General features: G+C 36.8%; 1 protein-coding gene across 1 annotated transcript in view; it reads left to right on the forward strand.

Moving 5' to 3' along the window:
- LOC149083964 (uncharacterized) overlaps positions 1 to 25,198 on the forward strand; it is a 32,821-nt gene extending 7,623 nt beyond the window's left edge. Inside the window, exons 2-3 of the mRNA XM_089235434.1 lie at positions 14,160 to 14,834; positions 24,353 to 25,198. Of these exons, the coding sequence (XP_089091560.1) occupies positions 14,160 to 14,834; positions 24,353 to 24,625 (948 nt within the window). The 3' untranslated portion in view covers positions 24,626 to 25,198. The remainder of the gene's footprint in view (positions 1 to 14,159; positions 14,835 to 24,352) is intronic.
- Positions 25,199 to 27,958: the final 2,760 nt, after the last annotated feature.

Genomic DNA, 27,958 nt, shown 5'->3' on the forward strand with positions numbered 1-27,958 from the left:
CATGTGTCATGCAACAAAAAAAAATTTAAAAGAAAATTTTTTCTTCTATTTTTAAGAAATTAATTTCTGTTCGTAGTTATGAAAGAAAAAAAAAATTCCAGACCGAAAATCAGGATAAAATTTCCAAAAATTTTTGAAAAAAGCCATAAAAAATTTAATTTCTTTGTAAAGAAATTCTAAAAATTACCCCATGGCACTCATTGAACCTTTTAATTTCCAAAAATGCCAGTTTCATACAAAAATTTAATCAAAAATTAATTGAAGACAAAAAAAAGAAATTTAACAAAGCGTTCCGCAAATACAACGTCAGTCAAAAACGGGTGCTCCGAGAAATACGCAAGCGTATATTGCAAAGAAATTTTCTTTACATGAATACCGTTCTTTCTGGTTGAACCAGTTTTCCTTGAGCATGCAAATTATGACATATGGGAAATAAATTCCGTCAAATTTCTGTATTGTCAGTTCCTCGATGTTTTTGGCAATAATGAATAACCGATTCGAAAAAAATCGAAATAATCTATTTTTAAGAATCCGAAAATAAATCCCATTCAACAACGACAATTCAGTAGTTATCAGTACCAACAAAAAAAACTGAATTACCCTCGAAATCATTCATGTCATTGACATGACCATAAAATACATTAAATCTATTTATTTATTACGAATAACAATAGGTCAATGACGGATAGAATGGTAAATAAGATTGGATGGGTTTTGAAATCATTGGGATATATAATGGTATTTCTCGAGCTGTAATAATCTTGGAATGAAGTGGTCATTAGATGGTAATCGTTTGGCACGTTTTACCGGGATATTATCGACTCAATAAACACTAACATCATCATCATCGTCACTTGGTGTCTGTCACTTAACCCTTTGAGCCTCACCCATTACTCATGTCTCTTTTCTTTCCCATGAGCAATATCATGAGTGACCTTTATATATCATTTTGAACCTTGACTTTTTTATGGTGTCTGATCGTTTTCTCTTGATGCAATGTTGCTCAATCCACATCACGACTCTAGCAGCCTGATACTTGTTAATTTTTTTTAATCGACTTGAAGTAAAAGTTGCTAGGCTGGGGCTTGAGATTTCCAGACCGCGTTGACTAAATTGGATTATTTTGCAAGATTATATACAGGGTGTCCTGTAAGCGCTGACGCGGCCTTTATCGCATCAACCGTCAGATCGTAGAGGTAGTCGTATCTGGGACCTCTTCCCTTCTCGTACTTTTCAGGTGATAGTGATAGGATAGTGATAGGAACCGAGAGACACCCAGGCTCTGTCACACTCAGTGATATAAGCACATTGTCCCTGGGGACTCGGGTGCCTCCGGGGAAACCTAACCATTTATTGATCTTGAGAAACATATATTACATACATGGGCAGGTGCCATTACGCACCTCGCCAGTAAACAAGTATAAAATTTGTAATCGAAAAATGGTGATTCTGTAAATAAATCACAATTGTAAATCACAGGTTATAAATCTCATAATAATCGTCATAATTGGGAATAGTTCTTGATAAAATTTGATCTGCTTCTCTTCAGGGATTTTCATTGGATCAGTGACTATCACATCAATGAAAGCTGTCAATCTACTGCTGGGTTGTGCTAATCGCTGCACCGTGTAGTTTGATTTGGTCCTCAGTAATTGCTGCCTGTATCCATCTTTTCGATAAGCCAGCGTGGATCAAACTATTCTCGACTACTCAGACTCCTCTTCTTCTTCCTCTTCTCTAAACAGATGTACGAGATCGCTGTCTGGGTGTAGTTGACGTCGTAGTCTAGTGGATCTCCTAACTGGCATAGGTGGCTCTCTATCTGGTTCTGGCTCCGGGACTGTAGTTCTGATATCCTCAGGGTGCTGCTCTAGAAAGCGGACCAGTTTACGTATTTTACTTTTCGAATCTTCCCGCTTCAGGATGCACTGAAGCCAAGGTATTCGCAGATGTTCAGCTGGCTCTCTGAAGTGGAAAGCCGTTGTCTTGGGGCATAGAATTGCGTAGTGAAGAGGCGTGCCTATGGCCAAACATGAGCATTTATCACTGGGGATTGATTTGAACCTATGAAGGTTAGCCGGAAATGGACCATGGCCCGTTACGAACATAATCATCTCACGTGACCATTTATGGTTCCGAGGCATTACATGTCGCAGGATCCTATGAGTTGATCGACCGGGCTCTGCGTTGTCATCCCACCTCTGTTGCCATTTATTCATTAGATCCTTCCATAGGATTGCTTTGGCGTGTGATGCGGGAAGCAGCAGATCACCTGTAATGATTTCGCATTCGGTAGCTTCCTTCGCCGTGGTATCCGCCAATTCATTACCCCATTGGCCTATACGTGCTTTTACCCAAGAGAGGCTTATTCTGGTGTGATTGCAGAGAAGCTTTCTTATTGTTCTAGCCATTTCATGACTAGACTGAATATTAGAGACCGCCAGTATGCTGGAGCGACTGTCAGATCTAATTAGGGCAGCTTTTCGATGTAAAGAAGCATCTAAGACTGCGTTGTAGATGGCGAAAAGCTCAGCCTGAAACACTGAGTTATCATCCTTTAGTTTGACCGACCATCGGGCTATTACGTGTTTACCTTTAGTCTTAACGTATGCCGCTCCAGTCCCTTTTTCCGACTTTGATCCATCCGTGTAGTATATAAGTGTGGATGACTGAAGCAGCTCACCGTACTTTTCAGGTGGGCTTTGCGGCGGATGCGTTGGGTTCCTGCGCCTAATGGGGTGCTCTGGGCCCCCGTGGGAGGTTTGACTTCTTTCCTACATGCTCCCTATACGTTAAAGGTTCCTGTTGGAATGTTAACGTGGGAGTATGTGTGTGTTTCCCAATCGTAGAGGTAGCATGATTTTGGTTTAAAAAAATGCTCGAAATTCGTTCAAAAATTGCCTTGTACCAATTTTGAAAGGAAGAATACAGTGAAGTGTTAGAATCGAAAAATAATAGTCACTGGTCACACGGACCAGTGAATACGGGAACCTACTGGTCCACAGATATCGTGACTGGTAAATTGAACGAAATCTGTTCTAAATAATAATAATTAGTTTTCTCAATTATATTAGAATTTAAAAGAGTGATATACCACCAAGGGGTTGCAAAAGAACTATAAGAAATCCACTGCGGATCGGTGATTCTCCCATGGGAGAGTTTTCTGCGATCAGTGTATCACCGCGTGGGGGGAGGGAGTTTATCACTACTGGTGTCGTGGACCAGATTGTTTAATCAGTTGTTTCGGACCACCAATCATTTCGAAGGGCTGCAGTGTGTCACAAAATAAAAAAAATCTACATTTTTATCCGTCACCCCGTCCTCTAACATCCAGTTAGAAAGTTGTTACCCTGTATCTCCTGAGGCCAACAGAAAAATATTCCACGTTTTCAAGTGCAATATTCGCTGAGATATTCGAATACACAGATCGGAGAAAAGTTGGAGCATAAAAAAGCACAGGATAACTGAGGGTAAAAGCGTTGTGTCCGTTAGTTTTCACTGTTCTTTCCATGACGTTTCTCCGAATTTTTTAATTCAAATATCTTAGCCAATATTGCATTTAGAAACACGGAATTCTTGTTGGCTTCAGTATATACAGGGCAACAACTTTCTAACTGGAAGCTAGAGGACGGAAGGGGTACCATATAAAAATTTGGATTTTTTTTTTCATTTTGTGGCACACTGTATTTTCAGTCTCAAAACTGGTACAGGGCAATTTTTGAACGCGTTTGGAGCATTTTTTTACTTTGAAATCATACCTCTACGACGAACGGTTGATGAGATAAAGACCACATCAGAACTTACCGGCCATCCTGTATATATATATATATATATATATATATACAGTCAAACCTCGTTAGTGCGTCACCCGGTTAACACGTCACTCTGCTTACCGGGTCACTTTTTGGAACTCCCAATTGGAATTGGCACAGCTATGGCTTACTCCGCTTAACGAGTCACTCCGCTTACTAAGTCATATTTTTGCGCTCCCAAGAGTGACTCTTAACGAGGTTTGACTGTATTGCGTTGAGCCTTCATTCGTATACCGGGGTGCCGTGGATGAGACTTCAACAGCTCATACCTCCTTCATCATCGCTCTGTCAATTAAATGCAGTTGTGCATTCAAGCCATGGTTGGTATATGACAATAGGGATGATGACAATTTAAGAGTCATCTCACACTATCTCTATGAGGAAAAATAAATCAGAAATGTGGCTCTGGAGAAGTACATCTTTACCCCATGAATTAATAGCCATATAGAGTCAGATCCCGTTTTAACGAATACCGTCATAGCTAAAATCTCGTTTTAACGAACACATTTCTAATTAACTCCCCTGGATGAATTTGCATAGGAACATTGCAAAAGCCTTGGAACTCCTTTATAACGAAGTGATTTATATTTTGATTCTTATTTTGGCGTATAATCTTCCTGATTGGCTCACAAATACCGCGTAGTGATTAGATGTGGAGGGGCATAGAAATCGCCAGTTCTGAGCCCGATCATTTCTTTTCCTCACAACGATGATACTGGCGCGAGCAGGAAATTTTTTTCCCCTGGATATTCTGAGAGGGAAAACGGACTACTTACTGACGTCACAAGCAGACTGCGGAGATCTTCTATCTCTTGGAGGTGCTGATTGTATGCCCATACAGAGTTGGTCTCTGACCTTGACACGCGAAGGGAGGGTTCATTTTCCAAGGAGGGGAAACGGGGGAAAAAAGGAAAGGAAAAACTAGCTAAAATAGCGCAAAAGACGCCAACGGAAAATACCAACCTGCTCCTTTTCCCTGTGAACATTTTACCGAAAGATGAATGAAATTGCCTATCGGGACGTTTCATGGCATACGCAGAGGACAACTCAGCGTGGGTGTACAATATCGGAAGCTCACCGATTCCGCTATGTTTTCTCCAACCTCTGTGATATTCTCTATGGTCTTTCTTTGTGAAGCATGAAGAGTCCATTCATTCTCATGAAAATTTGTCTTGAAGTGTCATGAAAATGACAAACTTAAAAAAGCTTAAAGAATTTTTTTTTTTGTACAATGAACTCGTTGTTCAAAGCGCATGCATGCTATTGACGAAACTGGAGAAATCGCGAGAAACCCAAGCTCTGTCGCGAGAAGCAACGTTAACACTTCCGCCCTCAGGGAGGACCCGGGCATCTCCAGTAAAACCAAAATTTATTGATATGTCAAAGATTACATATAGTTCATCATAATTAAAATTATGTGAATCGAAGTATCAAATGAATCAAGTGAAAGTCAAAGTGGCACCGATAATAAACGATTATAGAAAGTGTCGTAAAATCATATCGCAAAAAAAAGGCGCAATCAGAAGTTTGATCGATCAAGGATTCCATGGCAGAAGGGCGGAGCACCCCGTTCCGCTCAGACACTTCAGTCCACCCAGTCTAGTTCGCTCTTGAAGATCCTGAAAGTTTCTTCGGGGCTTCATTAGATCACGGATTCATCCTGATCCTCGCTTGCAAACAGTGCCACAAGCGCTTTGTCAGGGTGAAGACGTGGCGGTCTCTTTAACGGGGGCGCTGGTAATGTGCACCCAGTTGGCCTCTGGCTACGTCATGAAAAGTCACGAGGGGCGATTCCATTTATCTACTTTCGGTAAAAAAAAGTCGCAAGGAAAAGGAGCAGGTTGGTATTTTCCGTCGGCGCTATTTTAGCGAGTTCTTTTCCCTTTTTCCCCCGTTTCCCCTCCTTGGAAAATGAACTCCCCCTTTGCACGTCAAAGTGCAACGAGTTGGTGGCACGCGTGGGAACTTTCAATGTGGCCCCTGGTGCTTGAAAGGTTGAAGACCCCAGCCTTAGACCTTCGGGATAGCAGCAAATCTTCCAACTCAGTATTTAGTAGCGTTGGGAATCGATTCAAATTTTTAACTGGTTAATCAAAAAACTTAATCAATTAATCGAATTTTAATCGGATATTTTCAAATGCTATTCATTTATAGCAAAACATAGTGTTTGTAACTATATAATATTAATTGTTACATCCTGGAATTTCTTAACTTAAATCTTATTTTATTGTTAATCGAACAAAGCATTCTCAACCTTTTCAACAATTTAACAGATAGCATCACAAATTTTGAAATCATATATTCTTTCGTCCCGAAAGCTGTCAATTATAATCGAAATACTGAAAAAAAATTCAAAGATCGAAGCATTTTACGTTTTTACTTTTAATGTGAAAAATAGATGGCAGCACTTTCTGAGCAAGAAAATTTTCCCCGACGCAGATGCGTTTTCTGACAGACGTGTACACACACGTTCCTGCATTCGTTAAAAAATCCTCCAATGGATTTTACGAGACTATACCCTAAGGTGTGGTTGTAGCGGTTCTTTCAGAAGGGAAAGGCATATCTCATTGTGTTGTCTAAAGCATCCGCGGTACACCCTCTCATCGAAAAGCATTTTTTCAAACGCTAATTGGCTCGTCAGTCGTCCCTTGTCCGGGCCGAAACCTTTTTTTTTTTTTAAATTTGTATAACATTTACAATCAAACATGCCAACTGGTGAGAAAAATTTGAACTTATTCTTATTTGTTTTCAGAAATATTTCCCAAGTAGTCTTGATAGCCCAGGATCGGTTCGGACATTTTTCAAGTGTAATAATGTTTTGGTGATAACAAATAATCAGTTGGCGCGATCTGCGGCCGTGTAGTTCGCTGGATTCAAGATCCGACCCTGTGATAGCCTTACGAACAGGGCCGTAACTACGCAGGTGCAACAGGTGCACCCACAGAGGACCCACTTGGAAGGGGGCCCAGAATGGGCCTAAATAAGCAGAAGGGGCTTAAATTCAAATTATTGCACAGAGCACAGAAATGGCTAGCTATGGCCCTGCTTACGAATAATAAGTTAAAAAAAAGATTAGTTTGAATCATTTTCCCTACGGGTGGGGGGGGGGGGTTCTAGCTCTGTGGTATATTTCATGATCAGAGACGGATTTTTGTAGCCTGTGGGCTACACGAATTTTGCTGCCCTACTTCCATTCTAGACTAATATTCTTGACCACTCGTTCTTCTAATTCACTGCCCCGTGCTATATAACCCACTCGCCCCCCCCCATTCCTACAAACATGCCTCTCTCTCTCTCTCTCTCTCTCTCTAAGTCACTCATTTGGTTACTAACATGCTTTTCTGGTAACGCTTTTGGTCATTCACATGCTTACACACGTTCTAGGTCTCTCTTTTGTTCACTATCGTGCTCATACTCTCTCTACGTCACTCTTTTGGTCACTCACTGACCTACCACCTTTCTTTCAAGGTCACTCTTTTGGTTGCTCCCTGGTCTGTTACCTTTCTTTCTAGGTTACTCCTTTTATCATTCACATTCTCGCACAAGCTCTAGCTACTTCTCTTTTAGTCATTAACATGCTTGCATATTCTCTAGTCACTCTTTCGGTGATTCTGTCACCCACATGCTTGCACATGCTCTAGTCTAGATCATGCTTTTGATTCACTGACCTGGTCTCTCGCTCTCTAGGTAATCCCTCTTTTGTTCACTCGCATGCTTGTAAACTCTGTTAAGGTCACTCGTTTTGCCACTCACTGCCCTGGACCCTCAGCCTCTCTAGGCAGAGATGTATTTATGATTATGCTACCCTGTTCCCATTTTATCAACTTCCTCAGGCACTCATTCTTCAAATTTGCCACCCCTTCGAGAACTTGCTCCCATGCATTTCCAAGAGTACATACGCGAGAGTACAGCACGAAATTCTCCTCTGCATATCTACGAGTTCAGCGCGTCATAATAAGGCCTAGGAGTAACCATGTCTCTCATAGTATCTGAAGATGCGCAATGCACGCCTATTACGCATTCATAGTAGCCCGCATCACACGCCTCTCACTCATTTCTAACGGTACACGAGCCTCCTCAACATTTCTAAGGGGATACGCTTATTTTTACGTACCTTTAATTATGCATAAGATGTATATTTAAAGGTACGTAAGTCTCTCATGGATATTGACAGGTACGTAAGCCTCTAATCAATATTGAGAGGTGCGCAAACCTTTCACGCATTTCCAGGGATACAGAAGCTTTTTACGCATTTGCAGAGGTACTTGAGCATTTTATACATATTAAGTGATACTCGTGATTTTTATGCATCTCCTTTTTTATCTCAAACATCGTACATACGCATGTCTATGGGTAGACAAGATTCCTAAACATGCCTAGCGAAATGATACGCAAGTTTCTCACGCCTTTTTAGCAAGCGTTCCACGCATTTCTACGCATATTCAAGCATTTCTAAGGGTATCCAAGCTTTCTATGCATTTCTATTGCTATTCAATTTTGATATTGCTATTCAGTTCTAGGTGTAGGCCTACACAAAATGCACGGCTCTTACTCATTTCTAGGAACACACCAAGAGGTGTCTTCTAGGGGCATGTAAATCTTTCAAGCATGTCTAAAGGCACAAGCGTCTTGTACACATACACTGCTCAAAACAATTAGGGGAGCAAGCAAAAAAGTGAAGAAAACCGTGCGAGACAGCCACGTGTTGGCATACAATGGATAGTACACGCGTATCAATGCGCAATACAGAAAAAAGACGTAAAAAAATTTGGAATTAAGCTTTAATTCTTTGAAAATATGGAAAAAGCATGAAAAGATGATTTAGGGCAACAATTTGGTTACATTTAAACGATAAAAAAAGTACTGTTTAGACATGATGCATGAGTTTTAATAGGGCGTGTGGTCTCCTCGAACAACTAAGACTGCTGCACACCTGTTTGCCATGGATGCGATGAGGTTATTGATCAGACTTTGGGGAATACTGTTCCACTCCTCAAGAAGTGCAATCTGCAAGTCTCGGACAGTAACAGGCGGCCTTGGTCGCGCAGCAATGCGTCGTCCTTCATTGGACCTGTCGGATTCAGGTCAGGAGAGCACGCTGGCCATTCCATACGCTGTATTGTTTCAGCTTCAAGCATGTTCTCCACCAGACGAGCTCTATGCGGTCGGGCATTATCATCCTGGAAAACAAAGGAATCTCCAATGGCTCCAGCGTAAGCGATGACATGAGGTCGCAGTATCTCGTCTGCATACCTTCGGGCCGTCAAAGTGCTATTCCGAATGATATGCAGGTCCGTACGTCCGCCTATGCTGATTCCACCCCATACCATCCAACCAGCTCGTCTGTATTGTGACCTTTCACGAACGAATGCGGGGTTATTTCGAGTGCCCCTGTCCCTCCATACCAGAACACGTCGGGTGTCACACTCCAGACTGAATCGGGACTCGTCTGTAAACAGCACTTGGCTCCAATCATGTTGCTATCAATCTCGATGTTCAGCAGCCCATCTTCTTCGGGCCGCACGGTGGCGTGGGGTCAACGGAATGCAGACCATTGGCCTACGTGCATAGAGCCCTCCCTCATGAAGCCGATTACGTACTGTTTGGCTGGACACCCTTCGTCCTGTTGCCAAGAGCAACCGTCTTTGCAGCTGCGTAGCATTCCCAGTTCTGTTTCGACGGGCTGTTAACCGTACATACCGGTCATCAGCTGCTGCAGTGGCGCGTGGCCGACCTTGCCCTGGTCGACGTCTAACATTTCCTGTTTCTTGGAATCGATTCCACAGTCTTGCAACAACACTTCTGGCGACTCCAACAGCGTCCGCGACACTACGTTGTGTTTGCTCGGATTCCAGTCTGCCTATAACACGCCATGCCATGGATTCCGGTAAATCACGTTGTTGAGACATCCTCAAGTCACCTTGTCTCAAAAAAAAATACTGCGCAATCGAATTTCACAGTTACGGCAGTAAAACAGACGTTTCTGCAACATCCCGATTTCTGCCCTTATCTCCCTTTTTCTGGTTTTTGACGTCATGAACTTTGATTTGCATATGAAGTTTTCATCTTCCGTTTCCTGCTAGACTTTAAATTATGGATGGTTCATTTTATGTTACTTATCGGTATACATCTTTGCGTAATTTTGTTAAAACCATGTGCTCCTCTAATTGTTTTGAGCAGTGTAGTTTAAGAGTGCATAACTCACGCTAGTCATGCATTACAAGTCTCTCGCACATTTCTAGGAATACATATCCCACATTTCTCACGCATTTTTAGGAGTACATATCTTGCATTTCTCATGCACTGCTAGTGGTAAGCCAGCCTCCAAGCATTTCTAGTGATAAACAAGGCCCCCAACCGCATTTCTAGTGATAAACAAGGCCCCCCCAACCGCATTTCTAGTGGCATACACGCCTCCCATGCATCTGTAGTAATGAACAAGCCCCCTACGCATTCATAGTAATGAACAAGGCTCCTTACACATTGCAAGTGGCAAGTGAGCCTATTACGCGTTTCGTTTGGAGTACAGAGATTTGTGCGTTTACGCTTTCTTCTTAAAGCTTTCTAATTTATTGTCTTATATTCTTTTCTTACGCTTTTTTCTTTTACGCTTTTCTTCAACTCATGCTTCTTACGCATTTCTAGATGGAAACAAATCTCCTACGCATCTCTAACGGGTATGAAAGCCTGTAGCTCTCATCAAAGAGTACCGTAGTACCTTTCTATGGTTACTAAAAGCCCAGAATTAGGAAGTACTTGAAGCATTGGGGGTCGCAAACCACCAGCCTTAAAGGTTAGAACCACTGTCCTAATGTTTAGATAGCGCATAGACTCATAACTCCCACGAAAGAGATTTCATAATAAAAGTCTTGTGAAATTGTCTATATACGGCCTTGCATATATACACCTTAATATCTTATCTAATAAAAACAAAACAAAACAGGAAGCTCAAAATACATTGAAGGAAGACATCACGTGAGCTACCCCAACCAATAACAACGATATTATCATTCAATGCCAAGTATTATAAATGTCATTGCACAATATCGGCATAACATAATGGCTAAGTAGCTCCCCAGTATCGACCAGTTTCCACAAGAGAAAAAAACGTGCTCCTCACATAAACCGGCCATCGCATAACCCATCTAGTCCATCTATAATCTCGAAGGAGAAAAAAAAAACAAGAAGTAATAATGGCCATGGAAATGAAATCGGAAATAGGGCAAATACACGTGTATAAAAAGAGCATTGTATATATATATAATCCACGTGTCTCAATTCTGGCATATTTTCCGAGACCGTTCTCAGAATCGAGAGCGTTATACAGCGGTTTGCTTCTGCCCCAGATAGGACGCATCCTTTTTTAACGTCTTATACGAGGTATTTTATGTATAATCACGAAAGGGAGGGAAGAAACAATACTAGGGAATGTAAAATGAATTACGACATGTGTCCACTCTCAAAAAAGCCGATAGAAATATATTATTAAGGTTCTTCCGTTGAGTATGGCTTGCGTAATACGTTTAAAGCATAAATGGATATATATATTTTTTTTTTTCTTTCGTTCTTTATCCGAAGAAAGGGTGGAGCATTTAAAAAGGCGGTCTAAACGATGCTCTAACTGATTTTGTTTTTTTACGTGATTTTAAATTGCAAATTACTGGTCTGGAAGCATTTAACAGAAAAGAAGAAAAAGTACGAAATAGGTCGGTAATTTTCTCATTCGCGGGCAGTTTGTTTCAGACCGAGATAGTGAATTACACCTTCATGTCCCAATTCGGTCATTTATAAAGGACACATTTTTATTATATTTTACTTGTTTACTTTTTCTGGAGCAGTGATTTCGGATGTTACCTATGAGTATCTTTTCGTTTTTTTTTGTTTCCCTTTGCGTTTGATGAATGACAGGAGAGAGAGAGAGAGAGAGAGAGAGTTAATGCATGGGTTGTGATGTAATTTTTTTCAAGATTTCGGCTTTTGTTTCTGTTCAGCGAAATTTGAATGTTTAATGAGGTGGGCGGTGGGGAAAAAAAGTAATGTTTCAAAAGATGTGATGTGATGTGTGTGTGTGTGACGTAAGGGGTGTAAGCTCATCTCAATTAGCGTGTCGGTTATCGGTGGCGTTTCGCTTGTGTTATTGCGCGGATATTACGAAAGCTTGGCGATGTTTGATTTTGGCCTCAGGGATGATGATAACGATCTGTTACGAGAGTGTTGGAATATGTCTGCATGCATTAGGGTTACCGGTGGGATGGTTAGTATGGGGCGTTGTGCGTTTTGGTCTAATCCAGGTATGGGTCGAATCCGACCAATGACCCGCGGGGTAAATGTGGCCCTTGGAGTCAACTGATGTGACCCGCGACCTCAAACCTCATTTTGTAAAAATGACCTCAGCAGCACATTTATAGATCACTTAAATAATCCGACATTTACGGATTACTCGAGTGACTCGTGGCACATTAACAGATCACTCGAGTGACTCGTGGCACATTAACAGATCACTCGAGTGACTCGTGGCACATTAACAGATCACTCGAGTGACTCGTGGCACATTAACAGATCACTCAAGTGACCCGTGACACTTCGGGTAGTTCACAGAATCGGGTAGGATTCCTGCCTAGACAAGCTCAAGAGTTTTGCGTATCACTAGAAATGCTTGAGACGCATGAACTCAACAATCCTATACAAGACTTGTGTATCCCAATAAATGCGCAGGAGTGCCCGTTATACTCCCTAGAAATGCATAGGTGTCTTGCTTACTCCTGGCACGAGTAAGAGCTTGCATACTACTAGGGTATGCAAGCTCTTCGAACATCCATAGCACACCTCTGTATCGTTCCAATTTTAGTATACGTACTACTGAAACGAGTCTACTGAAGCGAGTACATCCCATAATACACCTGGCTCCTACGCGTATTCGTAATTTCTAGACTAGGAGCCAGGTGTATTATGGGATGTACTCGCTTCAGTAGTACGTATACTAAAATTGGAACGATACAGAGGTGTGCTATGGATGCTCGAGCATTCGCAATATTTTAGCATGGGCCAGACTACCAAATCGAATTAGTTCTGAAACAAAAATTTTATATGCAAAGCTTGAGGCTAGAATCCACGGGTCTGAAATACTTCGGACGAACCTACTTGAGTTTCATTAGAAGTTCTCGAGATTGGTGCGTTGAGTGCCCCTGGAAATGAGTACTGAGTGCGTAACTTGGGAATGCGTAAATGGTACTTGCTTACCCCTGTCAAGTTAAGCAAGTGCGTTTAATAATCCTAGACGTGTGTAAGAGCCCTAGATATGATCAAGACACGCGTGTTTCGTAATCTTAGATATGTTCAAGACACACGTGCGTTTAGTAATTCTAGAAATGCTCGGGGCACATGTGTATAGTAATCCCAAAAATGCTCTAGACACGTGCGTTTAGTAATTCTAGAAATAAATACACACAAGGCTTGCGTACTCCGCAAGAAATGCATCCAATGCTTGCGTACTCCGCAAGAAATGCATCCAATGCTTGCGCGTACCTCCTAGAAATGCCCCTTAAATTGTAAAATGTTTTGTTTAGTACCCCTTACGCTTACGTAGAAAAAAACCCCTAGAAATGTAAACATGCTTTCTGTACTCCTAGAAAGACATACAAGCCTTGCGTAACCCCACCCCGGAAGTGCATACAAGCCTTGCGTATCCCCTAGAAAGGCGTAGGAACTTTGTCATGCCTTACACCCTCCTAAAAATGTGCATGTGTTTTGTTTACATTTTAACATGCCTAGGTGCTTCCGCATCATTAGAAATTAGTGGTATATAGACTTTCTAAAATGCGTATTTCTAAAAATGCGTATTCTTAAGCGGATGACATTCCGTTGATGATTTCTACATGACTAGACTATACTACTCTTTATAGTAAGCAGAGGTGGACCTGAAGAACTAGGGCTGTTAGGAGTTAACTTAGCTAGCCCTCTCACTCCCTTTTTGGCAATTTAGCAAAAAAAAAAATAACCAAAAAAAAAACGTTCATCTTTTACTTGTTTAACGGAATTCGACTTTAGAAAATAGAAAAGTATTGAAATAGTGAGGTTCGAATGTTTGCACAGGGCCGTAACTAATCTGGGGCAACCGGTGCCCCGAGGCAAATAAGGGACACCAAAAAATTTACACTTATTTTGCATAATAACCCTTTCAAGAAGGCCTCCAAGGAAAAGTCTGCCCCGGGCCCCCCCGAAAAGGCACACTACGGCCTTGCGTTTCCATGTCACGTAATCCTATTGATATAAATGTTTTTTATTTATGTTCATGTAATGATTAATTCATAATCAGTCCGCTAATTTTTCATTGATTTTTATCATCAGGTAAGTGTCGTTCTGCTCCTCGCTGTAGCCGCAGCCACAGCAGCACCCGTGAGTGAACACGATGACGAAGACATTCCAGTTTACACAGAAAAAGTAGTGCCTAGTTCTCCTACAAAGGCTCCTCCGAAGGCCTCTTCACCAGCACCTCCGAAACGTCTGAACCCGAAGAGGTCTCACGCTTCACCGAAAGCCCAGCCGTCACCGATATTCTCGGCTCACGAAAATGATGGAATCAACGAGAAGAGGCTGTCGAAGGTCGTTCCCGAAAAACCTTCTTACAAGCCCCTACCGAAAAAGAGGACGAGGGACATCAAGAGGTTAGCAGGACCCAAGCATAGCCTCAGAGGCGAATACGCAGTCTCCAACCCAGTGTACACTGCTGTTCCTAAACCGTCATCACACGTGCCTGGGCCGCCTCCGCGGGTTATTTACGATGACGTTCCGGCAGCTTACGATGCAGATGAGCCGGAGATACCGTATGCAGCCAGGGAACCACTTAATTACGGGGCACCCTCAGTTCCTTCACACGTTGACAGCACACCACATGCTCCTAAGTATTCCGCACCAGCAACTGGTCCTCACATCGGATACGCCGCGGCTCCCGTGCAGCGATACGTGCCAGCACCACAACCGGCGGGACAAAGTTACAAACCACAATACGTTGACGACGAATATGTAAGTGGCTCTCTATACAAATTTAACATTAATTTTTTTAAACCGTCTCACTTATAGGAAGTGCGGGCAGGGCCGTCTTAAGAACATCATGGGCCCCCGGGCTAAGTGATCTTTCTGAGGCCCAACCTGGAAAATTCTGGAAAAATTCAACTAGTTTTCGTTTTTCTGAGGCCCCCTCTTCTCTTGAGGCCCCCGGGCGGGGGGCGTTAAGACGGCCCTGAGTGCGGGGATTATGCAATTATACAGGAGAGTCTCGAAAATTTGAGGTTTCGGAAAATCCGAGGTACTGGAATTTGCCGTAATTACTTCTCAAACCTCTCGTTCAATATGCCGAGAATGTGTACTTGCTACTATTCATTATTACCATTTCATTTTGTTCCAACGAATGCGAGTAAGTTTTGAGCCCTAGGCTAGGATTTCTGGTAGACCGCCCCTCCCTCCCCAGGTCAGGGTTTTCCGCAGTCCTCCCTCTATAGCAAATATACAGTGTAAAAAAAAATCATAGGTTCCCAGGGCTGGAGCCCCCCGTCAGGCTCGCTTATAATATGATCATGCATAACACAAATCAGGACAGCCCTGATCTGTAATAAATTAAGTTGATGAATTAAGAACCAAACAGGAGAGAATAAGTACGAATTCAAAAGTCTCATTTTTGTGCGGCACCCTTCTTCTCTTGAGGCCCCCAGGCCGTGTCCGGGCGGGTCGATGCTTTAAGATGGCACTGCCCTTCCAAACAGTGAGGATTACAGCTTTGTAGTAAAGCGAGCTTCCGTGACTGACAGACAGGGCCGCAAGTGGGGGAAACAGATGAGTCTGATGCCCCGGGCACTGGACTGGGGGAGACAGACGAGTCTGATGCCCCGGGCACTGGACTGGGGGAGACACCTTGTACATTTTACGGAGGTGGAAAAATGCGGGCTTGCGCAGGTGTACTGAGTACCTAGTTTCGACCTGGATGACAGAACTTATCAGCAAGAGGCTTATAGTAGAAAAATAAAAAAACCCGTAGCCCCTACGACCCCCGGACCATTATTGCTCACTTTGGGAAACATTGATGAGTTAATGTACAGTAATAGTGCAATTGCTGTGTAACCTTTTCATCGGTCTACATTGGCTACGAACGATGTCTAAGAATATGTTACGAATATTAAAACTAATTTATAAAATTTAAAGAATTATAATTTTATATTTAATAAAAAATTATTAAAAACCTTGTAGGAATAATTTATGAAAGAATTCTAGAATAAATTATCGGATTGTATGATAAATCATTGAAATAATTCTAGAATAAATTAATGAAGGAATTATAGAATAAATTAATGAAGGAATTCTAGAATAAATTAATGAAGGAATTCTAGAATAAATTAATGAAGGAATTCTAGAATAAATTAATGAAGGAATTCTAGAATAAATTAATGAAGGAATTCTAGAATAAATTAATGAAGGAATTCTAGAATAAATCATTGAAATAATTCTAGAATAAATTAATGAAGGAATTCTAGAATAAACTAATGAAGGAATTCTAGAATAAACTAATGAAGGAAGAATTCTAGAATAAATTAATGAAGGAATTCTAGAATAAATTAATGAAGGAATTCTAGAATAAATTAATGAAATAATTCTAGAATAAATTAATGAAGGAATTCTAGAATAAATTAATGAAGGAATTCTAGAATAAGTTAATGAAGGAATTCTAGAATAAGTTAATGAAGGAATTCTAGAATAAATTAATGAAGGAATTCTAGAATAAATTAATGAAGGAATTCTAGAATAAATTAATGAAGGAATTCTAGAATAAATTAATGAAGGAATTCTAGAATAAATTAATGAAGGAATTCTAGAATAAATTAATGAAGGAATTCTAGAATAAATTAATGAAATAATTCTAGAATAAATTAATGAAGGAATTCTAGAATAAATTAATGAAGGAATTCTAGAATAAGTTAATGAAGGAATTCTAGAATAAGTTAATGAAGGAATTCTAGAATAAATTAATGAAGGAATTCTAGAATAAATTAATGAAGGAATTCTAGAATAAATTAATGAAGGAATTCTAGAATAAATTAATGAAGGAATTCTAGAATAAGTTAATGAAGGAATTCTAGAATAAATTAATGAAGGAATTCTAGAATAAATTAATGAAGGAATTCTAGAATAAATTAATGAAGGAATTCTAGAATAAATCATTGAAATAATTCTAGAATAAATTAATGAAGGAATTCTAGAATAAACTAATGAAGGAATTCTAGAATAAATTATCGGATTGTATGATAAATCATTGAAATAATTCTAGAATAAATTATCGGATTGTATGATAAATCATTGAAATAATTCTAGAATAAATTAATGAAGGAATTCTAGAATAAATTAATGAAGGAATTCTAGAATAAATTAATGAAGGAATTCTAGAATAAATCATTGAAATAATTCTAGAATAAATTAATGAAGGAATTCTAGAATAAATTAATGAAGGAATTCTAGAATAAATTAATGAAGGAATTCTAGAATAAGTTAATGAAGGAATTCTAGAATAAATTAATGAAGGAATTCTAGAATAAATTAATGAAGGAATTCTAGAATAAATCATTGAAATAATTCTAGAATAAATTAATGAAGGAATTCTAGAATAAACTAATGAAGGAATTCTAGAATAAATTAATGAAGGAATTCTAGAATAAATTAATGAAGGAATTCTAGAATAAATCATTGAAATAATTCTAGAATAAATTAATGAAGGAATTCTAGAATAAACTAATGAAGGAATTCTAGAATAAATTAATGAAGGAATTCTAGAATAAATTAATGAAGGAATACTAGTATAAATGAAAGAAATAATTCCAGAGCAAATCAATGAAAATTCAGAATTAATGAGAATAAAAAAACTCCAGAATCGATGAAAATAATGATTATAGATTTAATGAAAGAAATTATTTCCAGAATTGATGAAAATTATTTTGGAACTGAAAAAATACTTGAGAATTTTTGAAACAGCTAATTCCAGAATTAGTGAAAAAATAACTTATAAATCAATGGGAGAAAAATAATTTCGCACTTTCTGATAGAAATTATTTCACAATCAATATAAAGGATAATTGCATAATTACTGCATTATATAAAAGAAATGATTTCAAGTTATATTGAAAGTAAATTTAATTTCAGAACCAAAGAAATAAATAGCCGAAGACTCATTTAAAGTGGTTTCGGATTAAAATTAATCTCAGAATTAACTAAATTAATCAGCAAAACTTTTTCAGAATTAGTGAAAAAAATAATTTCAGAACTAACCATAATTGATAATTAATAAAAATAAATAATTTCATAACACATAACAGTTTTCAGTTTAACTCAGTGCCCAATCGGCTTCTTCAGTTAAGATGTCACTAAATTACGTGAGTTGGTGGCCCGCGGGCTTCGTGATTCTCCCGCAGTGTGTGAAAGTTTGGAGACCCCCCTGGGTAAAATCTTGTTTTTGATCAATTTTAATTAGTTTTATTAACTTGGAACCCGTTATTCCATATTAACCTCCAAATGCTATTTTTAAATCTCTTTTTCCCTTCGGACGTGATATTTTTAGATACATACCATGTATTCGTAAATGCTATAACAAGAAACCAAATTTTACAAATGTACCAGTTTCAGGTTCCTATCACCTTTAAAATTAGAATAATAATTTAAAAAAATTAATTAATTAATAAAAATTGTATTCCATAATTCCCGCATTTCCTATATTAGCCCTACCTTAAGGATATGGGCTCGAATCTCAATGAGTGTAGCTGTTACGGTAAATGTGATAAATCCGGTTATTATGTATAACTGCCAAGCATTTTGGTAAGTTTGATAAATTTCCCTAAATCTATCACTTTTACCCCGGCAATTACGCATAGTCTATCCACAAGCGTCGTTGGTAAATTTAATAAGTATAAAAAAATTATCACTTTTTACAGGGGATAATGCATAGTACCCGAACGCCGCATCGTTTCTAAAAACATAATAAATCGTACTATATTATATTCTATACATGATTACATGATAATTCACTCATGTACCATTATATCGGGGTACGATCGTAAAATGTTTTGTATCATTATATCGAGGTATGATCGCAAAATTTATCATTTTGTCAGAGGCTCCGACTATATTCATCACACATACTAGACTCAATTGTAATTTTTTCATGCATATCAAATTCACCAATTACACTGGGAAATTATGCATAATTACAGATAAAGGTGATTAATTTCAAGTATTAATCAAATTTACCAACGACTCTTGGTTATCATGCATAATCGCCTTAAAACTGATAATGTTTTCAGTACTTAAGAAATTTACAAGAGAGAGACGCTTGAGTATTATGCATATTAGCTGTTAAAAGTGATAAATTTATCAAATTTACCAAGACGATTGGTTATTATGCATAGTAACCGATTTATCGCATCTACCATAATAACATAGCCATTAGGAATTAGCTCCAAACCGTGTTTCCGTCTATATTATTATCATATCTCAGCTTATAAAAATGACCTTTGAGTGAAGAATTAATTTGCCATATATTTATTTTGTCATTTATATACGTGTAAATGAGCACCCTAGGTCCTAGAAGCTGTGAATGTCGTCACGATTACCATTACAATCTTTATGTAACCCTAGAATTAATGAAGTGTTGGTGCTGGTAATGGGAGAATATGCAAGTGACATGTGTAATTAGGACATTATCGCAGTTTAGCGGCATAAAATCGAAATTCTTGTGCCGTGTCATAGAATTTGGACATAGACAGTAGCGAAGAGATTCATATTGAATATAATTCTCATAGCAACCAATTATCATAATTTGGAAATTAATATTCGGTAACAATTTCACTGGTTTCGATAGAGGAAAGTGGAAAAGATGCAAATGCACGAGATGAGGTCAAGGTTTTTCCCCGAAAGGCAATTTTATGATCAAATCTTGCTCTTTTTGTTCTTTTTCGGAGGAATATGCTCCATCCCTCAACCTTGATAAATAATCTGTGATGATTTACAGCACCTCTAATTCAGATTTTGATAACGATCAGCAAATCTGCTGCGCCTAGGAGAAAGAAAAAAATTGCTGAATTCCAATCTGCAGGTAACGACCCTGTACAGTTTTTCGGCCATGAACAGAAATTTTAATCCTTGCCCTGGAATATGTTGGACCTCTGGGATGACAATGAGACTAAGAGCAAAATATTTCAAGGATAATCCTGTTATCGATCACTCGTATACACAAGGCAACTTACTGATTTTTTTTTTCAATTTATTCTTTTTATGTGAATGAATTTCTTCATTAATTACAAGAATATTTTACGTTCTACGGGATTGTTCCAAAATGTAGTAAACAAAAAGACAATCTATGGATGATTTTTCTAAAATTATCAGTAGAAAATGAAGAGAAGAGGGGGGGGGGAGATATTATTTGACAACTTGAGAAATTTATTTTGAAATATACAGAAAAAATTTGCAGGCCAAAAAAGCTAAAGGGTAATTTGTAAAAATATGTGTCGTACGCATCATTTGGTGTATCAAAAGATCCTAGGCATTTCTAGCGGGCACGCAAGCTTTATTTGAGTTTCTAGGGATATGCAAGTCTTATTATGCATTTCTAAGATTACTAAACGGGCTTCTAATAAACATTTCTAGGATTAATGAACGCTGGGGTGACCATACGTCTCTTATTTCTCAGGAGAAACAGTCCCGTTTTTTTTTTGTTTTTTGGCTGTCTCGACTTTTTTGCAGAAGTTTCCGGTTTTTCACGTATTTTCAGCGAAGCCAACCCGACTTTTTTTTTCTTCATTTTATTCTTTATAAACCACCTATTAAAATTATCTTCCCTAATCAGAAATTACACTACGATAATCACGAATACAAATAAGAATACCAATCTCGCATATTTATGTCATGAGTTTTCTAATTTAATGCAATTTGCAGTAACTCTTCATTTCCCGCGAATAGCGACTTTTCTGTGATTTTAGCTGGAGGCTTGGCAATTAAAAAGCTTTTAGCATCATTTTTTGGCGATAATTGGTAATGTCCCGTGTTTTGCCGTATTTCGAAGCCCGATTTCCCGTATTTTCTCGAGCAAATATGGTCAGCCTACCAAACGCACGTGCCATAAATATTTATAGAATTACTGAACGCATATGCTATGAGTATTTATAGGATAACTAAACGCAGGTATCATAAACATTTCTAGGATTACTTAAACGGACGTGACTTGAGCATTACTAAGATTATTAGAAATTACTAGATCTCGAGAATTTCTAGGGCTACTAAACGCATGTGTACTGAGCATTTCTAGGGACACGTAAAGCTCTTACGCACGTCTAGACGTAAAAGTCACATTCCTTAGAATTAATGAGGATATTACGAATTAATATAATTCTACGAATTATAATAATTTCTACGAATTATAATAATTTCTACGAATTATAATAATTTCTACGAATTATAATAATTTCTACGAATTATAATAATTTCTACGAATTAATAATTACACGCAAGTTCTACGCGCATTTCCAGGAGCATTCCTAATAATTGGACGGGTTAAATTTACGATGGTGTGAGCCATATACTGGCAAAGTCCAGAAATGCACTCTAGAAGTGCTCAACTGTTGGGGGAAAAAATTAACCAATTTTCACAGCTTCAATAGTTTGTCACTATCTTGCGAAGAAACAAAAACGGACTTGCCCCCAAATAACGGGCCTGGGCCTCCCAAAACGAGGGAACCCGTGTGACCTCACCAGTCGCACACCCTCTAAAGGCCTCTAAGGGCGGGCAGCTCTGAGAATAACAGAAAAGCGCAAATTTTCCTTATTATTCAGGGGCGTTATAAAGTTTTAAACTTTTATATTTTGACCTTACTATAAGTTGTTACGCAATTATTTCATTTTAACTTTTAGAATCAATCACAGAATTTTCATAAATATATATTTTCTTTGATAAGGAAGGTTTCAGTAGGAGGTTGCGAATCAACGATACTTGACCCAAGTATACGTATTTGAAATGCTCTTATTTCATGTATGAGCCATGTATTCTTCGACAATGTGCCGAACTTTTCTCTGGATGGGCCAAATATCCCTAGGCATAAAGTCAAGTGTCTTGAAAGTGACGTCAGACATCATCACAGATTTAAAGAATCATAAATACATACTTCATTTTGAATTTGTAATTAATTTTATGTATATTACATAATCGCTTTGCTATCAACGATCTATTGAATTTAAATGAGAGGCACTTTGGTGCACATTAATAATTCCGGAAATCACAGCTGCAACGTAAATTTCTCTCCAATTTTAAAATTTTTGCGATCGTTTATCAACGTTCCAAATTGGATGTGTACAGTCTGGGACTGCCTATATAAAAAATTTAGTTTTGCACGTACATGAAAATTTTCACTTTTGACGGTCAATATAGACCACTAAACCGGACATGCACCGGAATTCCTCTGCGGAACTTCTAACGAATTGGTACATGTTGGAATGTGTGTGTGTGTGCGTGCGTGTAGTGAATCTTCCGTGAAGTTAGTTTCTGTGTAGTGCTGCCATCTGCAATCAATTTTTCTAACCATGCATGAAGGGTAATGATTGAATAGTATACCTGCGGCGAGACATTTTTAACGGGGAGATCGGCTCACATTTGTGCCTGGAAGTTGGGAACCACAAAAAAATCAACTTCAGCCGAATCTATCCTTCTGTAACATTCATACGATTTCTTAAACTAAAATTGCGAATGATAATGATTTATATATAACTCATAAATTGTATAATATTATTTTATTTCATTCTTTAATAATTAAATCTTAAAGAATACAGGGGGTTATTTATCACGCTTATGTTGAAAAAAAAATTTTTTTTTTTTTCTTCTTCACGTCCATATGCCATTTATAAATTTTCTTAAAAAAAAGGATTTTTTCACAAATTCGTGTTCATAAATTTATTTCTATTTCAGCCTTTAAGAAGAAAAAGCTGCAGGAAAAAACGCTGCGGTATTATAATCCACAATAAGAAACAGTCTACAGATTATACGCAAGAAAATACTTGATTTCGCGACCAATTTTTTCATATATAATAAAAAACTATGGAGATGCTTCGTTTTATCGGTAAAACTCTGACGATAGCCTAATATTTTCACATACGTTGAGGCAGTGTTGTGCGAAAAAATAATTTTGAATAGTAATGTCACTCCACTCAAAAATTTTAAGGGGTGATTTTGTAATAAGAGGGGTATTTTTTTTTTCATCAGTGACAAATAACTCTTTTAAAAAGTTTTACCTACAAAATTTGAAGGAGTATTTTCACTCCTCGATGAAATTTCGAGTGGTAAAACTGAATTTTGATGCGTGAATCACTCATCTAGAAGCGTATTGGCGAACACTGCACGAACAACTATCTGCTAATTCGTGCGTGTATTAATACATGCTAATTCCACTGGGGAAAATACAGAGTGGCCCATAAATTCGTAACTAGTATTCATGAAAATTGATGGAATTTGAGAAATTAAACGCGGTTTAAGAAAAAGTTATTCTCATGGAGGGGGAAATTTTTTGGTACAGGAAAAAAATCTACTTCAAATTTTTGTCGATAGAGAGCGCTGAACGCCAGTCCGGCAGGATTGATTGGACCTGAATCGTTCTTCAATCTCTTCTATGTTCGAAACGTTCGTAAAGCTTCAGCCGTCGATTCGTGGCTGAATTAAAACAACTTCACCAGTGGTGCTTCATCTTCGAATGCCAACATCGCAATGAAAATCTCATGTAAGCGAAAGTAACAGGAAAATTCAGAAATAAGAGCTGTTAATCGTACGCCCTGCATTATACGTATGACTCTAATTTGCATATTTCAAATGATTTGCTTTCTTGTGGCACCCTCTATCGACAGAAATTTGAACTAATTTTTGTTTCTGTGTCGAAAAGAAAAATTCCCCTCCTCTTGAGAATAAGTTTTTCGCAAACCGCATTCGAAAATACAAATTTTGCATATTTTTTGACTTTTTTAAACTATTTATGGGACAACCTGTATGTAAAAGACCTCTATGTACAAGGGGACACCAGTATCGATTGGTGAGGGACAATGCAAGGTTATGGTGTCGCAGGGAATTTTTCTCTAATAGGGTTGTTAATAAATGGAATAGCTTACCCCCGGAGGTAGTAAATTGTAACACAATTGACACGTTTAAAAAGAAATACGATAAACATGTTGGGATAAATCGAGAAGCCAATCCATACTTAGTATAAGACAACCATAAGTATTCTTTATGGGGATCGTATCATGTGTATATATTGTTTATAATTTTTGTGATTGTGCTTTTAATGGGGTTGCTGTATTTTTGAAATATATGACATCCATATTCGTATGGGCATCTTTTTATCAGCCACCTCGTTGGGCATTTTGCCTGTTGTGGCGTTGTATTTGTATTTGTATTTGTATTTGTATAAAAATTAACAAAACCATGTAATCCTTTCATAGTGTAGAAAAGATGACTATGTGTTATTTTATCGTTACAGGACAGCGATCCCCAGCCCTATAGTTTCGGATACGAGCTTAAAGACGCCGATGGTGCGACACAGACGCGACAGGAAGTGGACGACGGATACGGCAACAAGAAAGGATCCTACGGATACACCGACGGATACGGCATCTACCGTCGAGTCGAGTACATCGCAGACAAGAACGGATTCCGCGCCACCATCAAGACGAACGAACCAGGCACGTCGAATGATGATCCAGCGGATGTCGAAATTCATTCGGATGCGTCCGAGCAGAGCCTAGGATATTAATCGACGCGGTCATAAATTTCGTCTGGAAATTGGGCGACGTGCATTGAAAATATCCTCTTTCTACCGTATTTTTGGTTTCACACGAAATGTAAATATACCATGATTCCATGATGTACCTATAGGTGGCAGGTTCCTCGGGGGGATTCCTTGATCAGAGTCAGGAATGTTTTTCTATTTTTTCTTTTATACATAAAAATCAGATCTAAATTTTTAAATAATAACGAAAAAAAATTTAAAATTTTCAAATTAGTTTAAAATTTTATTATCAAACTATTTTTTTGCTTATGAATGATATCTTTTACTATTTTTTAGATGTAAAGATTCGAATTTGTTTTGGAACTATGAATTACTTTTAAATTTATTTGAACATGTAAATACACTATGAAAACTTTCATGATCCTATTTATTTCCTTGGGATTTATTGCTATGTGACTTCTCTTCTTCATTTTCATTATGTGTCTTAATTTATTTCGTGCCACATTTTTTTTATGCCACTTTTAGAAGGACAATAAAAATATATTATTGTTGTTATATAGAAGAAATGTTTTTATATAAAAATAAAATATATTGTACAACAGTTGTGAGAAAAATTTACTTCGACCTTTTTCTTTTGTTTAATTTTGTTTTAAGATTTTATATTTTAAGCATTATATTTTTTACCTTAAATATATTGCATATTTAAATTTTAATAACGAAAATTTCAACGCAGTCTGTTATTGAATTAATTTAATAACTTGTATATGAAAGTAAAAAAAGCTGAAGTTTTCGCAGATGAAATTTTAGAAATTATAATTTTTTTTCATCTTTAATTTATACTTAATGCAAGTTTTTAACTGAATTAATTATAGATATTTGAATTTTTTCTAATAGTTTTTTAATTCAAAAATTTTTAATTACTAATTTCAATTAAAAAATTTAATTTTTTTTTTCATATAATTTTTTTGATTAAAAGATTTCAAATCAATTTAAAAAATTAAATTTTTCCAAATAATTTTAAATTAATTTTTTTCAGTTTTTTAATGTAAGTTTTTCAATTCAATCTCAAAATTTTAAATTTGATACAAAATTTGAAACGTATTCTTAAATCTTGAACTTTTTAACAACAATTGAAAAATTTTCCAGCAATTTCTAAAATAATTTTTAACTGAAATTTTTATATTTTAATATTAATTTTAAAATTTTTATTCCTTGTTTTTGAAAGAACGAATAATAATAAAAAAATAATAATTTTTGACGTTGATTTTATTCTTATTCATATAAAAAATTTCTAGTTTATTGTTTAATAATTCTTCCAATCACTGGGAAAAAAATATCTCTAAAAATAAAATTTGAGATCTTTTTTTACAAATAGGATAATAATCAATTTAGGTGAATTCTGAAAGCAAAATTACAGTAGATACACTAAGATATTAAAAAACAGAAGTAAATAGATTTTTATATTTGTCAAATAAAAAGAAAAATGACATTTTTGTACATTTTGAAATTATGTGAGTTTTTTTCCAAAATATAAATTTGATATTTTTATGCTACATAATGCATTATATGCTTCTCAGTTCATATATGCATTGCTTTATCTTTAATACAATTAATTTCTTGGGCTCCTCAATTGACATAAAATGCGTAAATTAGAGTGAAATTCTTGCACAGATTTAATGATCAAATAGCGACAAGGAAATAGCTTATTAAGGCTCATGATAAAGAGAAAAGTAGTAAATAACTCATGAATACATGAAAAATATGGACTGAATCTTTATATATTATTTTATTATCAACATTACAGAGCGTGATACATACTGCATGGTTTTTCTATGACACATTGAGTGCACTATGACACAGAGATTTCACAGTGGATATGGATTCCCAAGCCACTGTGACACACACTATCAAGGAATCTCCCAGTCTTTTTACTATGTTTAGTACAGTTTTATTACAAAAATATTTCTCTACACCCGTTACCAATCTCATAGAAGCCTTGGACACTACGGTGCACCCTTTGGTTTGGGAATCACTACTATAACTCTTATTGTTCTCTCTATAACGTTATTGTTCTGAATGTTTATAAAAACGCTGCGCATACCAAAAAACGAATAATTGAAAAAAAATTTATGAAAAAAATCAGTAAAGAACAGTAAGAAGATAAAAAAACAAGTAAAAAAACTCATAAATACGATTAAAAAAAGAATTCAAATCAATATTTGAAGTAGACCGATAAGTGAAAAATAAGTAAACTTTAATGAAAACTATATAATTTTGTAACTAATGGAAATAAAAAATATGAAACTAGGAAATAAGCATTTCTTTATGTAAAAAATGTATAAAATGTATTATGGATGATATTTTGTTCAATACATAAGACAATTAACTTAAAAAAAATACAGAATAAAAAAGAAGGATAGATTCGCAAGTTGAAATTTATAATTCTATGGTAAATATAACGCAATAAAGTATTCCTAAAGTAATGCGAATTTTTATATGCTACAACTCTTTTTAAAGAATATAAATATATAAGTGCTATAAATTTTTATCTGATGTGTTTAAATCTAATTATTTAAAATATAATACGTTTTTAACATATATGATCCATATTTTAAATTATATAAATTTTTAAGTGTTAATATAATTTTGTATTTTTAAATAGTATCATTCTCTCATTTTCACACGATGTATAATTTTCAAATAACAGAGTAATAATACAATCTTTAAATTATACTTAAAAAAAATAAAATTTTGTAGTTTCTCAAATAATGTCAATACTAATGTCACTAACTGTTTAAAACTATTTTTCATTATCAGAATTTTCTGAAGTTCTAACTTTTAAAATGATATAAGGAATCTAATTTTAAAGTAATTGTCAATCAAAAGTTCCAATTGCAAAAAGGCGTGAATTTCTATCCGAATGTGATATGATAATTGTAAAAAAAAAATAGCTTTAACTGATTATTGACAGAACTTCCCAGTCCGGCATATTACAGCAATTCCAAAATTTTCTTATCAAATGATTAATCAAATAATTACTTTTCTTTACTTCATTCATTTGAAGAAGTCGTGAATCCCTTTCCGTATGATTCTTTTGATTTCTAGAATTTTCATCTCACGTTAATGTCAGTCAAAAATGTTCACGCAAAAAAAGTGAAGCAATTATAATGATAATGATTGAAAAAAAATTAAAATAGAGAGAGACATCGATTAGGAAGTTTACGCCCAACCAATAATCAGCCTGATGAGGGATATAGTGAGAGTGAAAAGATATTTTCGAATCAGTTTTACAGATCGCAATGGTGTATATCACAAAAGAGGCTTGTGTTGAGGGTTTGCAGCAATAAGTCAAAATAA

Source organism: Pholcus phalangioides, unplaced genomic scaffold, assembly GCF_987345545.1.
Source record: "Pholcus phalangioides strain wild (caught in Gottingen) unplaced genomic scaffold, Ppha-v1.0 ptg000008l_1, whole genome shotgun sequence".
NCBI lineage: Eukaryota > Metazoa > Arthropoda > Arachnida > Araneae > Pholcidae > Pholcus > Pholcus phalangioides.